The sequence below is a fragment of the Triturus cristatus genome, chromosome 4_2 (assembly GCF_964204655.1).
Source record: "Triturus cristatus chromosome 4_2, aTriCri1.1, whole genome shotgun sequence".
In the NCBI taxonomy this organism is placed as follows: domain Eukaryota; kingdom Metazoa; phylum Chordata; class Amphibia; order Caudata; family Salamandridae; genus Triturus; species Triturus cristatus.
In genome coordinates, this window is record NC_140586.1 from 80,349,807 (window position 1) to 80,366,145 (window position 16,339).

The 16,339-nt window shown below is 50.2% G+C and overlaps 1 protein-coding gene across 2 annotated transcripts in view; it reads right to left on the minus strand.

Annotated features, from left to right (window-relative positions):
• The window catches only part of LOC146833028 (tetratricopeptide repeat protein 39A-like), a 223,920-nt gene that overhangs the window by 64,938 nt on the left and 142,643 nt on the right, over positions 1-16,339 (minus strand). For both annotated transcript variants that reach the window (XM_085600625.1, XM_085600622.1), the window contains exon 5: positions 11,371-11,438. In XM_085600625.1, coding sequence (XP_085456751.1) covers positions 11,371-11,438 — 68 coding nt within the window. The remainder of the gene's footprint in view (positions 1-11,370; positions 11,439-16,339) is intronic.

The window sequence follows — 16,339 nt, forward strand, 5'->3', positions numbered from 1 at the left end:
CAGTCATTAACCACAAGCAGTTGAGTTGCCCTGAAATACAACTGGGAGTCCACCATTCCCATGCCACTGTCATAAGTCGATTTGGCCCAGACTATGCGGAGTGTGTGGTCAGCCCATAAAAAGGCCCGTACCGTGAACCATTTGTCCCTGATTGTCAACAGAAGATTCTGAAGGGCGTATAAAAACTAGAGGAGGACAGTGGCGGCAGGTGTTAATGGGCGAGGGGCCTTACTAGCAGCAGTAGGATACAAAAGAGAGAGAATGAACATTATGAAGCAGCTTCATAAAAGTACTTACTTCTTCAAGTTCCTGTATAAATGCGATTATGTTTTTTTGTAGGACTTGGGTGATATCAGAGTCTTCCTGCGCATGTGCTGGCCGGGCGCGGACTATTGCTCGTCCTTGAGGCCCAAGCGAGGAGAGTGACGTCAATTAGAGGTGGGTGTGGCCACACAATGCGGCAGAGGCTAGATTTTAATGGGGCTTTTAAGGTATGGCCCAGGGCAGGGTCAGCAGAGCACTATTTGCGTACAGGGTAAGAGGCAGTGCAGTGGGTGGCACCAATATAACCACTCCCTCGTATCCGTAGTACTGTTTATGCTTCCTAATTGGATAATGGAAGCTGGGGGTTTGAGCTGCAGAAGAGATCGGCTGCGCAGCTCCAATTTTGGGGATAATCAGTGTGCTACAGGTGTGCTGTAGTCCATGCGTTGGCTGTTTAGTGCAGAGAGGTGGCAGTGACGCCTGCTTTGGCTCCATTTCCTGCCTTCCGACAATCGAGGGTGAGGGAGACAGGAACCTTCAGGAGGTGCTTGTGTCAAGGTGAGGTAGTAAGCACTAGGGTGCATTCTCCTCACGTAGCATGGAGACGGCTGGTGTTAGGCCGGTGCAGCTTGTGCTTGTTTGAGGATCTGCGCGATGGCCCCCACCAACATCAGTGTCAGTGTCTTTCTTCCTTCATGTGGGCCTCCTTTGACCCCCTTCAAGCACAGGGCCACTGCCTGATAAGGTGTTCGTCTGCCCGCCGCACTGGATAATATGGCACTCTTTCTACCTATCTCTTTTATCCAGCAGCTTCATTGCAACACCAAGGTGCCCTCCTGCGAAGCCACTTTTTTTGGTCAGCTCCCTAGCTGGAGGTTAGTTGGTTCTAACAAACCACATCCCACTATACTCTTTTACGCCCTACCACTTTGAAAAGTCACCGGCCACCACTTCAGGAGGACCATCGTTTTGAAGATGGCTACACAGCCCAATATGGTGAGAGGCAGGGCTGCCCAGTGTTGCAGGTCTGCTTCCATCGCTGATAGTAGGGGTTTCATTTTGGAGCTACAAGTTAATTCGGGAAGTCAAGACATGTAGATTCCAGGTATATGAAGCTTAAGAGTTTAATGTGTATGGAGGATTGCCATAGTGTATTAGATGTGTCTGCCTGGATTGGAACCAACAAGGATTTACTTTTGTTTATTCGGAGCCCAGGGGCCCCTTCATAGAGCTCAAGGAATTAGAGGCACCGAGGTTCGGTGAGACTTGGGTTAGCTAGGAAAAGGAGGATATCGCCAGCGTACAGTGCTATTCTTTCTTCAGTTGTGCTCTCCCATTTCCCACTGCCTCGGTATATATGTTAGAGATGATGGATCATGGCCTCCTCATTTGTCAGGTTAAGTGTGGAGCCCAAACCCCGCCCACCATCCAGGAGGCTCAATTGTGTTGGCAGGATGGGCAACCCATCCGGCTGACGTCCCTCTGCGCCATGTGGGGCTAGGGAGTCTTGAGAGCGTACCCCCACCCTGCAGGACCCAACCCTTCATTGTTGCTTAGGTTTTGCCACTTGGAGCTCCTGAAGGAGTCGTGGTTCCGAGAGCATCTTCGGGTGTGTTCCCTGATCCTACCAGTGTCGCCTTTCTGCAACCTCCGGAGTTTAAAAAAAATTAGAACGACCCTCGTGTCTCACCTTGAGTTTCACCGGGAAGATAAGTATGTATTGAAGATTGAGGGCCTTAAGCTTTTGCTTTACCTCATCAAAGGATCTTCGTAGTTTCTGCTTCTTACGGGTATAGTCAGGAAAGATCATTATTCGGGAAGACTGAAATGTTAGATGCCCCGCTTTACAGGCCCCTCAAACATTTTCGTCTCTGTCGTATTAATTAAGGATCCGGGCGACTAGAGGACGCGGTGGGGTGCCCTGTGGGGGCCCTTGGCCAAGGCTCTATTTGCCTACTCAATTACAAACCACTGCAAGAAAACATCCCCAGGCACCCTTGTTCATAGCCAGGTGCTCAGGAAGGATACAGGTTCCGACGACTCGATGTCCTCTGGGAATCCGGCGCATCACAGATGTTGTGCGGTCCGTCATTTTCTGCTTACCGTTTGAGGGAGGCAGTGAGAGAGCAGTTTCATCACTTTGGATTTAAGGAAATGGACGTCGTCCTCAACTGTTGAAATTCTGTCTTTTGTTTCAGTGACCCCGTGGGCAATGTTCTAGAGGTCCTGAAGAAGTGACACATCAACTTTCACTTCTCCGATCTTATTTTCAACAGCTTCTCTGCACGCCTGGATGGCTTGCAGCATGGTATTTAAGTCAGTTGGATCAGAGGAACCCTTATATGGAGGGCGAGTTGTCTGTTTTCCTGATCCCTCCGGGGAAGGGGGGCAGTTGTGTATTAATCCATTTTGGTTTGGGCATGTGAGGTACGTCCTTTCTCCTTCCCCATTTTGGGAGCCAGCAGATGAGGCGGTATCCATGTCTATATTTAAAGTTCCTTGTTGGTCAAGACAGTCACCAGGAGGCGGGGTGGCATGGATCGCCCGAGGGACTGCGGCTAGGTGGGCCCTGGAGCCTTTGCGTTGAGCATGTTAATGGGGAGTTATGACCTTCCAGTTGTTGTCTCCCCAGGTGCAATTATCTGGGCAAACCTGATCAGTCACTTTGGCATTCACAGGCCCCATGCCCGGACATGAAGAGATACCTCAGCCCACTTTCCCCCAGTCCATCTTATGCAGCACATGCAGCTGAGGAGCAGCGTAGGGGTCTCTCAAACAGACAAAGGTGCCCCCTCTGGACATCGCATGGTGCACCTTCCCCACCGGGGGAGGTTACTGCCCGGTTCCTGTACCCATTCACCAACCCAACCAGTGCCAAGGGCAACGAGTTCACAGCAGGGTTAGGAGCTCGGTGCTTGCCAGGGGAAGACACCCTCAAGGTTGCAGGAGGGCCATAGAGGGATTAGGAGATTCACCGCAATTGCAATACTCATTGCGAAACGTCAAATTTCTCTACATTGGGGCAGAGCGCAAACACCAACGATACAGGCCTGGCTCCGGGACCTTAGCTACTGTGACACCATAAGTGATGTCTATGCCACATTATTACCCCCACTTCATGCCCTTGCAACATCTGGTAACCGCTGAAAATCTATTTACGTACTTACGCCCTTGAAGGTAGTTGAATGAACATACATAAGCGCCAGGGTGAGGTGACATGGGAGGAAATTGAAGTTAGGTGCTAATTGAGTAGCTCGATAAATAACACCACTAAAAATTAGATGGACTGTGAACATTGTTATGATAAATGTATCAGATATACCAAATTGTGCTTATAATTGCATATTTGCTTGGGAATTGCTCCTCTGCTTTTTGTTAAGTTGTAAGAATTTGGGAGTGTTATATATTATTTGTACGGCACTGTATGGTCTGCACAAACTGGACATTGATACGCACTTCCTGATTGATTGTTCTCATTGAAGAAATGCAATAAAATAAAAAAAGATTGCGGGAGCGCCATTCCGGGCTACCAACGTCTGCAGGAAGCTGACTGACTGTGAGGATTGTGGAGTTTGCCCGGGAGCTCCTTCAGAGTACATCCGCCATCTTTTTTCTTGCTGGCCACACCCCCAATGGGAGAATTTTTAAAACCAGAATATTGGCATTTGCCCCTGCTTAGTGATTTCAAGTAAAATGCAGAGTATTGATTTTGTGAGAAAATTCTACATATATCTAATAATGATCAATTCCATAACAATAGAGTACTTTCAAAGTGTCTCATCAGAGAACAGCTGCATTAAAAAATATATTTTTTATATGTTGATCAGAAGGAGTATAGTCTGAGTAACATACTTTAATAGAGTCACAGTATTTTGACTTTTTCCCCCAACAGATTTATGAATCTATTATTAAGCCCTGGGAAGCGACAGCTAAGTTATATTGCAGTGGGTAATCAGAAATTGACAAGCACATGCGCATTCCCATATCTTGGTTTGGTCTTTGCTGCGAATGGCTCCTGGACTGAGCATTTTGCTCACTCCAGGAGCAAGTTCTCAAAGGCCACCAATTCAATTCTTAGCCTTCCCCGCCCAAAGGCAAATGGCGCTATATCTGCCATTTAAATTTTTTTTAAACTACAGTGCATTCCTGACGCGACCTACGGGGCTGAGATTTGGGGTACTGCTGACTGTCCCGGCATCCAACAGGAAGAAAACAGGTTTTGCAGGAAACTATTGGGCACCCCAATCTCCACCCCACAATATATTTGTCATAGGGAACTTAACCCTAACTTTATATCGGATTTCATCCGTGCCCGTCCCACCCTCTTTTGGCTATCGATATGGAAGAATCAGGCTGCCTCCCTCACCAGAAAGATCATCAGTGACTGTCTCTTGTGTGACAAAGGGATGGAAATCCCCTGGTTAAGTGGAGTATATCAAAGCCTGTGCAGTGTCCACAAAGGAAATATTTTCCTAAAACCAACCACAGTTGACACTGTGCCAAAAAAGGTGCTCAGAGATGCGTTGTATGCTTTATACAACGAAGAAAGAATTGGCCTGGAATCTAAAAAAACCTCTGTTCTCAGATATATGTCTATTGCACAGGACTGTCACTCTCTACCCATATATCTCACCCTACACATGAGCCACTGGGAAAGGAGCTTATTATTTCGCCTTAGAGCAGGAATTATTAGATATGCATTATGTTTCCCTCTTGGTCATCACCACAATCTCGACCATGTACCATGTCCTTGTGATGGGGTGAGTGGTCAATCAATTTTACACTTTTAATTTTTTTGTAAGTATTATATTAAATATACTAAGTGGCTATTAAACCCATTTTTAAAAAAGAGAAGGCCAATTAGTCTGGACAATGCCTATACATGTTTAGTCTCCCTGGCAGATGAGGAGCTGATTTTTCGCATAGGCACTTTTCTAAGAATTGCTATTAGAGTACGTAATACCATGCTCGACCCTTGAGCCCCTATTTGATTGACTATTTTTGCACTACTGTTAGTTGGCACAGTATTTTTACCAATAGCAACTATTTATTACCAATGAAGTTCCTTTTAACATGTTATGAAATGTTTTAATTGTTATAGAGATATTATTGTAAAGGCTTGCTTACTGTGTATTGCTAATTATTCGTTTTTGCTTTTTATTAATTGTTGTGCTTTTATGAGTATTAAGTTACCCGAATAAAGTTATTGAACTGAACTGAAGTGGTGGATTTAGGGTGGTGCAACTGGTGCCACTGCACTGGGAGCTGAACTAGGCGGGGCGCTGCATTTTGAAACATCGTATGGGGTTAAAAGCACCTGCTGAAGAGTTCCTTATATGCCCAGCGATTCTGATGAATAATAAAAAGATTAAGATAACTCTGGTGATTAAATACCTCTTGAAGAGATCTGAGTTTTCTTTAGTTGCAGTTTTGACTCATCATAAAGTGTCGCAGGGGCTTAATGTGCCTGCTGCAAAGCACGAGTAACATGCAGATCGCAGAATTCCAATCTATTTGGATACCTAAGTGGGTCAGTGCTTTTGTCACAGAGATCCTTCTGTTACTTGCATTTCTTAAGTTACAACCCTTCTAATAAAGCACAGTGAGCTTTAAACTGGCATCAAAGAGCTGCATGTAAACTGTTAGGCATAAGCTTCAAACCATATGTTTCCCCAATCTCTTGCTATCCTAGGGTTGCTAAAAGGGGTTTGTTTACGTAAAAATACATTTTTATTTGTAAAAGCAACCTCAACCATTGTGTTACATTTTAAATCCTGAGTTGGTGCTTCTCCCGACCAAGCACTCTACAAATATAATGCCTACCAGTATGAATGACGTGACTCCTACACCTTGTAGGCCTCACTTATGTTACATTTCCTATACTTTGATTTATACACTTGTATGACTTAATGACTCTTTATAATGTAAAGTGCTCTGACACCCTACATTTGTATGAGTATAGCAGTAAAAGAAATTAAATGCAGGTGAGAGATGGGCTAAGAAGAGATAAGTGGCACCACTGGAGAGTGGTAGTGAGGAAATCGGTGGAGAAGGTCATGATGGGACCAACAAAGATTGTGACATCGGCCCCACCAGCGCTGAATATAGGCGTTTACAACGCATGCGATTACAACGCGGTCGTTTAACGACCACGTTGTTACTTCGCATCACCATTACAACACAAGTCGTTACAACAACTTGCTCTAGGGGGCGCACTGGACTTAGGAATAGTATAATTTACTATTCCAACTCCAGTGTGTGCAACATTAGGGAAGGTGTTGGAATAGTAAATTATACTCTTCCTTAGTTTTGAGCGTCCCCTAGAGCAAGTCTTTGTAACAACTTGCGTTGTAATGGTACTGCGATGTAACAACGCGGTCATTGTAACAACCGCATTGTAATCGCATGCGTTGTTTCGCATGCGATGTGATGGCTGTTTCCCACCCGTGCTAAAGCCAACCGTGATTATTGTGATATATAAATGGTGTTTGTAGAGAGCCCATTCTTATATTGCACCTTTCCATCTTTGGTGCGGAGACGGGCACAATATAAAAATATAGGCTACCTGCTGTTGATGCAACAAACTGTTTGTAAGAAACTGGGTTATTGGTTGGGGAGGTGAAACCCCTTCTCAAGCAACAACCACATTCCTTGTCAGGGTGAACCTCAAAAGTCACTAAATTAAACCTCTGGTAGCTTGGCACAAAAGCAGTCCGGCTTAACTTAGAGGCACTGTGTTAAGTACTTATGCAGCACAAAAACAGTATTAAAGCGAAAATACAATACAATAAAAATCCCTCGCCAATTTTGAAAAATAGGGAGCATTTTAATAAATAAAATGATGCAAAAACGAAATAAATCGAATCAGTAGAACGGAACTTATACATTTTTAAAGTTTTTAGTGGTAAATAGCGCCTAAAAGATCCACGCCCCAACCAGGGGTATCTGGTTGTGTGGTACTGGGGCAAAGTTAAAAGTCAAGGCCGACCATGATGGAGCACGATTTGGGTACATGAGGTGGATTAGGCCCAGTCTTAGCTTACCTTCTGACTTAGAAGACATTTTGATGAAAATGTCCAGGAGAAAGTAGAGTTTTCGGCGCAGAACGCTGGGCCAAGTTCTCAGTGGAGCCTAGGACAATGGGGGGGGGGGGGGGGGGAATGTCAGGATTTGGTGCTGCGAAGAAGAACTTAGTAGGAGCTACTGCGAAGTCAGGCCTACCGGCGATGCACCTTCGGCAGATTGTCTGACAGGTAGGTTCTAGTCTTCTATCGATTCTTCTGGCACTTTTTGGTGACATTTTTTTTAAGTCCCACCTTTTAGTGTTCAGCAGGAGCAGCCTCTAACACTACTTCTAAGGGTCCAGGGCCTCTGGGTATCACTTGGCTGATTAGGACTCACTTCAGCAGAGGCCAGGTGCAGGGCTCAAGGTCTTTGGAGCTTGTTATGTCCCTGTAGCACACACTGGGGGCCAGCCAACTAGCCCTTGGATTCAATGTGATAGTCTTGGGTTCAAGGAGATGGTCGTCTCTCCTTCAAGCAGCAAGGCAGTCTTCAGGCAGTGGGCTAGTCCTCTGAACAACAAGTCGGCCCTCAAAAAGGAGGGCAGTCCTCTGGTAGCAGCAGGGCAGTCCTGCTGAGGGTTCAATATTTATAGCTTGTGCCAGTCCTTGAAGTGGGGGTGATAGACTGGCTACCTCCATATATGGTTCTGGAAAGTTCTTCCCTTCCCCTGCCAAAGATCCAAGTAGTCTAGGGGTGAAAAGAAACTGATGTCAGTTTCCTATGTATGTGTACTGGTGATATTCATTTGAAATATAAGTGGGGCAGGGAACAGCTCCGCCCCACCCATCCTGCAGGATGGCTCACCCTGCCAACACCAAGTCCTCCTTTGGCTCACTGTCTGGGAGGAATATACAAAGGCCAACTGACAAGCTGTTCATAGTCATGCGACCCAGGACATAGGCAGCAGGCACCAAATGTTTACAAGTGACCCAGGACACAGGTGAGCAGGCACCAAATGGTTAGGACAAAAAATGCCTACCTAATCGCCTGTGGGCCAAACTCCTTTTTCTAATCACGACTTTCTAAAAGTGGCATTTTCAGAAATTGTGACTTAAAATCCACTGTTACATTAAAGAACCTGCTGAACAGGTTGAATTACAATTCCAGTCCAAACTTGATATCCCAATCTGCTCACCATGTAAAGGTTGCCACATATTAATTGTAATAGGGGTAACCTAATATTATCCAATGGGAGAGACAGGCCTTTCAATAGTGAAAAACATATTTAGGAGATTTTCACTACCAGGACATGTAAACTTATAAAAGTATGTCCTACTTTTTAAATACAGTGCACCCTTCCCTATGGGTCGTTTAAGACCTCCCTTATGGGTGACATAAATGTATTAAAAAGGAAGGGTTAGGCCTGGCAAAGGGTTTATTTTCTACAAAAGTGGTATGCAGTTCCTAATATAAAAGCAGGCGAAAGTGTGTTTTGTAATGGGCTCTACACATGAGTGTGGAGTCGCAGGAATGGGGAGAAGAGACTTCTCCTCTTGGAAAAAGACCCTCACACACCCAGCCAGCTAGGTGTCTTGCTTCATCATCGGGTCTGCTCCTTATCGTGTCGGCGCTGCAATCCCCGATCGGCACCCGAGATGGGGCCTTCGGGGCGGAGATCTTTTTTCCATATGCCGGTGGGTGAAGTGCGTGTGAGGGCCCTAAATCAGTGTAGGTGATGGTGATGTGTAGGGAAAAAGGTTTAAAATAGGGGAGAAGATCCACTCAAGAAAATTTTAATGAATGTGGCCCCTACCCTAGTTAAAAATAAAACAAAGCGCGTATCTCCACTCTAAGGATGTGAAGTTTATGTGTTTGTCAGGAGGTCAACATGTTTCTTGCCCATTAATCTATTAGATGGCAATTTGTCACGACCAAAAGGATCTACCTACACTTTAATGGTGGTGGTCATTAATGAAATAGACAATAGACAAGTGACCACCCTTACAGCACCCAAAAAAAGTGTGGTACCTGTAGATCTAAAAACCCACCCCATTAGGGTCAGGGATGCACGGCATCAGTACCGGCTGGTGCAGACACTAAAGTGTAGTGTCGGTTCCTCTGGAAACGGGTGGCGGCAGTCCTACCCCCACACAGCCGGTCCGGGCAGTGTGTGAAGGAGCCGGCCACTTACGTCTAAGTACCCGCGTCCGGCCGCCTGCGGTGGACAGAACTTCCGGTTATCCTACCTGGAAACCCGGGAACCAACTAGTGTCTGCACCAGCCGGTACTGATGCTGTGCATCCCTGACCCTAATGGGGTTGTGTTTTTAGATCTACAGGTACCACACTTTTTTTGGGTGCTGTAAGGGTGGTCACTTGTCTACTTCATTTCATTAATGACCACCACCATTAAAGTGTAGGTAGATCCTTTTGGTCCTGACGAATTGCCATTGAATAGATTAATGGGCAAGAAACATGCTGACCTCCTGACAAACGCATAAACTTCACATCCTTAGAGTGGAGATACGCGCTTTGTTTTATTTTTAACTAGGGTAGGGGCCACGTTCATTAAAATTTTCTTGAGTGGACCTTCTCCCCTATTTTAAACCTTTTTCCCTACACATCACCTACACTGATTTAGGGCCCTCACACGCACTTCACCCACCGGCATATGGAAAAAAGATCTCCGCCAGGAAGGCCCCATCTCGGGTGCCGATCGGGGATTGCAGCGCCGACCCGATAAGGAGCAGACCCGATGATGAAGCAAGACACCTAACTGGCTGGGTGTGTGAGGGTCTTTTTCAAAGAGGAGAAGTCTCTTCTCCCCATTCCTGCGACTCCACACTCATGTGTAGAGCCCATTACAAAACACACTTTCGCCTGCTTTTATATTAGGAACTGCATACCACTTTTGTAGAATTTAACTAACGGATATGTATGCTGGACCTGGATAAAAAACAGTCCGTATTTCCCTCCCTTTGATTCTCAAAGGGTTTATTTTGTCAGGTCGAATTGGCAGTTTAAACAGAACTATAGGTTCCAATGGCAGGTCTGAAAAATGTTTTAAAGTGGTAATTAAGTGGGTGGACCAATGTGTGCAGCCGGCCCATTCGTAGCAACTTAAATTTACAAGCCCTAGGTACACCTAGTACCATATAATAGAGACTTATAAGTAAATTAAATATGCTAATCAGGTGTAAGCCAATTGTACCATGTTTTAGGGCGAGAGCATAAGCATGTTAGCACTGGTTAGCAGTAGTAAAGTGCACAGAGCCTAAATGTAAAAAAAAACGAAATAAAAAAACACAGGAGGGATGAAGGCAAAATGTCTGAGGGAAGACCAAACACGATAACGGGTCTAACACCATTGCACTCCAAAAGATGCAAGTTGTGAGCATATGAGGCTGAGCTATAGCTTCGAACCTAGCCTGCTACAACAGGTGCTGGGATGAAACTGCCCCTCGATGTGGTGAAAATCTACGTAAAATCGCAGTGCCTCACTCCCAGGACTATGATGTATTCACCTATCTGCTGATCCACACCAACATGCCACTCTCAAACCCCGTGCCACTCCCGCCCCTTCAATGTCATCCCTTCATGTGGTATTACGAGTCAAGATATTTAAATTTCCACAGTGCTAAATTTGTAAAACAGTGCCGGGACCCAAGGCTGTGATCAGAAGCGATGTACCGAATACAAAGGCAGCATAGTCTTCAATCCACCTCATGTCTCTTTACTCCACTGTGAGACACCCTCTTTCCCTTTATCTCACTCTTGCAGGTCCCTCGTTTCCCATTTGTGTGTTTTTCCCTCTCTAGCGAAATGGCCCCACCGGCTACCACTGTATCAAATTAAGCACTGCATTTCCATTGACTGCACTATCACGATCATGAGTGAACATGCACTCCATAAATCTACTGCCCTCCAAACACTCTTGCCTCCTACCATGGGGTTTACATGCCCAGCCTGTACATTGGAACCAACCAGTAAGCCTTCCACAACCCCATATCCACACTCCTCCATGGGTACATGGTAACACATTTTACCTCCCCGAACACCACCTGCTCCCCAGGGTCACCAAGACTTTCCCTGCTCCAGTTACCTGTAGGAAGGTCAGGGCGGCTCTCTGCAACAAGCACTCTGCGTAGCACACCTCGGCATGAATCTCCTCTGAAAACAAGAATATATTCTGTAATTAACAGGGTTTGAGGGATAATGCGTACACCCACATGCTCCACCTATGTCTGATCTCATTACCTCTTGTGGTTTTTACCTTCTGAAACTCAACAGACCTTGGCCCTCAGTCTTACTCTCTTGAGGTCTCAATGGCCGTAGAGGGACACATCTTGGGGCTCAACCCCCAAGTCTCTGGACACTTCAGTCCGGAGATTTCTAGTAACAGAAGCATAGCTGTCATTGATGCAGCAGTGCCAGAGCACAGGGATATGAGGGGCTCACAGCACAAGATGCTTTTGTCAAAGCTGCTGACATACCTCAAATATGGCCAACTCTCCCTAACAAACCACAGGTGTTTAAAGCCCACTTTCCTTGGCCGCATTAGGACCTATGGCAACTTTGCTTTGACGCTACCATCTACAGAAAACGCCATTCTCTGAAGATCTCTTTGGAAATGATTCATGACCATTGGCGTCTTTGTCCATCCTTGAACCGAGACTGCTGGTTTAATGTTCTGCACATGAAGACGAAGCTCAAGGGGGCGTGGTTTGGACGCCGATCGGGATGGCGGCGTGAGCCTGAAGCTCCGTGCCTAATCCCCGATATTTATCCTGAACTCCGGCCAAAACGCGCCGCAGCTGGCGCGAACCTGCTGCGCTGGGCACCGGGACGACAGTGGACGCCGCACACGGGACGGCGGGGACCCAGGCGAGGTGCTAGAGCCGGGACACGGAGCGGGACGAACGGCGGATGCAGCACAAGATGGCGGCGGCCCCAGACGGAGAAGAGTAAACAGCCCCAGACGGAGGCTGGTGACCGCGGAGAAGCCGGCCGATGGTGTAGCGGGGAGGGGCTGATCGCCTATTGCCCGGGGCTCCGGGACCACGGTGTTGGAGCGCGGCGCTCTCCGCCGCGGCGGTGACGGCGGATCCCGCTGGCCCCTCCCCCCTCGGGGCACCCGGCACAGACTACGGAGGGGACAGCGGAGCCGGCGCTGGACACCGGAGCAAAGCGCCTGCCCGCTGGCGAATGCGGCAGCTGGGCTGTGGAGGGGACGAGAGTGAGAGCGGCGGAGGAGCTGGCGGCGGAGCCGGGCGACTCGCGCCCGTTGGTGGTGGCGGATGGTGATGGCGGCCTGAGGAGATAGCAGCGCTGGGTTGCGGGAGCGCTGCGGAACGGAGGGCCTGAAGACCGCGTGGAGGCGCCCTCCCCCCGGAGGTGAGGTTGACCCATTGGGGTGAACTGAGCGGGAGCGACCCCGGCCCTGGAGTAGGAAGGTGGTGAGCCCGCGCTGTGTGCTGACGTTGGGTGAAGCCGCGGAGGACCCGTGCGCTGGTGGCGGGTGGCCTTGGCGGGAGGACGACCTGCTGGCCACGAGCGGAGGGACCCTGGGCTGCTGGGCTGCCGGGCCCTGGGGGAGCGGACCGCCCCGAGGAGTACATTGAGAACGGTGAGCGGGTGCCGGACCCTGGCTCTTCTCTCCCGGAGTGGACGGACGGCGCAATAGATCTGCCTGCTGGTGGGGCTCTGAACTGGAGCTGGTGCAGGGCGGGATGGCCACGAGGGGTGTCGCGCCGCATGTGCCCCCTAGGCACGACCGGGCGGCGGAATCGGCCGCAGATGGAGGACCCCAAGATGACCCGGGGGACACAGCGCAGGAACGGCGCTTAAACAAACGGCTGGATGGGATCCTGGAGGCAATCACAGCGACCAAGGAGGCCTTGCATCAGGACATAGCGCAGGTGGCTACTGGGCTGGGACTCTTACGGGCCGATCATGCCAAACTGGCGGACAGAGTCAAAGACAACGAGGTGGCGATCCGGGAGCTCAAGCCGGCGGCGGCGACCGCAGAACGCAAAATCGCTGAGATCCTGGGCCGTTTGGCGACGCTGGAGAGGCGAGCGGAAGACGCCGAAGGTCGCAATCGGAGAAATAACGTGAGGGTGGTGGGCCTGCCGGAAAAAGTTGAAGGGGATGACGCCGTGGCATACATGGAGGACTGGTTCAGGAAGACCGTGGCCCCGGAGGGCCTCTCCCCTTTCTTCTCCCTGGAGCGGGCGCATAGGGTCCCGGCTCGCCCGCCGGCGCAGGGCCGCCCTCCCAGACCCATGTTGGTCAGGCTTTTGCATTATAGGGATAGGGACCTGCTGATCCAGAAGGCGCGTGCAAATGGCCCCTTCCAGGTGGCCAACAGCTCGGTCACGGTGTTCCCAGACTACACGCAGGAGGTACAGAAGAACAGGGCTTCCTTTCTGGCCGTAAAAAAGGAACTACGGATCGAGGGCCTACAGTACTCCCTGCTGTTCCCAGCGAAACTGCGGGTAATCCTGAGCGGGACGACCCACTTCTTTCAGACCCCTGAGTAAGCGTGGACATGGCTGGAGTCGTATCGGGCGGGCACGGCCCGGGGTAGGACGGAGGACAAAGGGAGGCAGAAACCGGTCCAAGTGCGGAAATCTCAACGTATCCGCAAGCGCAATAAACTTCAGAGAGCGGAGCGGGATGGACAGTTGGCGGACGACAGGCGGAGGGCGCTGGCAGCAACGGCGATCATAACGGGCTCTCAGGGGGAGCAGACTTCAGTGGGCTCGGATTCTGGCGAGGAGGCCGGGCAGTCCGGCGGAGAGATGTCGGAGGTTGACAGCTCCGGGGGGCCGGTGGTCACCCCACAGACGGCGGATGGACTATTTAACGGGTGATGCGGAGGGTGGGGCCACATTCGTGACTCCGGGTCTGACTGGGGGTCCCGGTGCTCGACGGACTTGCAGGTATGGTGTTGAGACATTCGGGGGATGGTGGGTGCGGGGCGGGGGGCTTGGCCTGCCCTAGGTCGGTTCTGACCACCCTCGAGCGGCCCTTAAGGCTTTCTGTGGAGACGACCACAGAGTAGGGACGGTTTGGTGGGTTGTAGGTTTGGATGGGGGCTGATAGTGTGTTATTAGGTCCTGTTCTGGGGAGTGGGTGGGGGGGAGTTTGTGGGGTTGTTCTGGTTGCGGGGTTCTGTTGCGCTGCTGTAGGTGGGCCGGGGATGTTGGTGTGCTGGGGGGGTACTGGTTGCAATGGGGACATTACCTAATTTGAAATGCCTCACGTGGAATGTTCGTGGCCTCCGCACTATGTCTAGACGACACAAGGTCCATGCCCATCTGGTGAGGCGAGGCATACAAATCGCACTCCTGCAGGAAACTCACTTAACTCAACAGGAACTCACTGCGCTGCAGAGGAGATGGCGTGGCCAGGTGTTTGGGACTACATGCTCAGCGTTTGCCAGGGGAGTGTTGATATGGGTGCGGGCAGGAATCCCATTTCAGGCCACGACTCAGCTGGTGGATCCGGGGGGTAGATTTGTGGTGGTGAGAGGGAAGCTCTATGGTCAGGATGTGGCCTTATGCAGTATATATGCCCCCAACGCGGACCAGGCCCGCTTTTTTGTTAGCTTGACGGGTTCCTTGGCGCACTTCTTGGCGGGCCCCATATTGATAGGAGGGGACTTCAACTCGATCACTGATGTGGCACTGGACCGGTCGCATCCGCCGTTGGCTGACTCGCCGGTGCGCCGATTAGCGGCGCACAGGGCGGACTGGCAGGAGAGGTGGGGGCTGAGAGATGTGTGGAGGGAGCAACATCCGGGACACAGGGACTATTCCTTCTTCTCCGCGCTGCACGCGCTGCACGTTAGGATAGATGCTGTGTTGTGCAGCAGGGACTTGGCGCCCGTGATGGCCCATACGGAGTACCTCACTAGAACTATATCAGACCATAACCCGCTGCTGTTGACGTTGCAGTGGCGGCGGCCGAGATCGGCGGTCCCGACATGGCGCTTGAGGCCAGAGGCATTGGAAGATCCAGTGTTTAGTGATGCGGTCAAGCGGGGCGTAGAGCAGTACTTTACGGAGAATGAGGGTTCAACGGCCACGAGGGCGATGGAATGGGATGCCATGAAGGTGGTGACCAGAGGCGTTTGTATGGGAACATTTGCGAATGTGAGGGCTACTATCCTGACGGCTCTGGAGAAGGCGGAAGGGGTGTTGAGGGAGCTGGAGCAGCGTAGGCCTGAGCGACCAGAGTTGCAGGACAGGCTGCTTGAGGCGAAGGAGGTGGTAGCGACGGAAACTGAGCGGCTGCGGGGCTTTGACTACAAGCGGTATCTCGTCAGAGTGCATGCGGAACGGGACAAGGTAGGAACGCTACTGGCTAGACTAGCGAACCCGGAACCCCGGGGCTGCCCGGTTCTAAGTATTAGAACGGAGACGGGGGAGATGGTTTACTCGCAGGGGGCGGTGCTCCAGCGGTTCAGGTCATACTATTCGGTCCTCTATGAGAGCCAGTTGGGGGTGGAGAACTCCGAGATAACTGAATACCTGGCGACTCTTTGCCTCCCCCGGGTAGATGCGGAAACTGCGATGGTGCTGGGAGGCCCCATTACGCTGCAGGAGATTCGGGTGGCTATTAAGCAGATGGCCAGAAACAAAACGCCGGGGGTTGATGGCCTGCCGATCGAATTCTACGCGCAGTTTGTGGATGCCTTAGCGCCCAGGCTCTTGCTGGTCTACACTGAGGCCATGGAGCTGGGGAGACTCCCCCAGTCGATGAGGGAGGCCTTGGTGGTGCCGTTGTTGAAGCCCGGCAGGGATGCCTCGGATGTGACATCATATAGACCTTTGTCTATGCTGACGGTCGACTACAAAATATTGAGTCGCATATTAGCCACTAGATTATTACCGCACATGACCAAATTGGTTCACGGGGACCAAGCCGGTTTTATCCCCACCAGGAGCACAGCCTGGAATATTCGCCGCCTGGTCCGTATCATGGACAGCGTCTGGGACCCAGCACAGCGGCCGGCAGTGCTCGCCGTGGACATCGAAAAGGCCTTCGATAGCCTCGAATGGGGA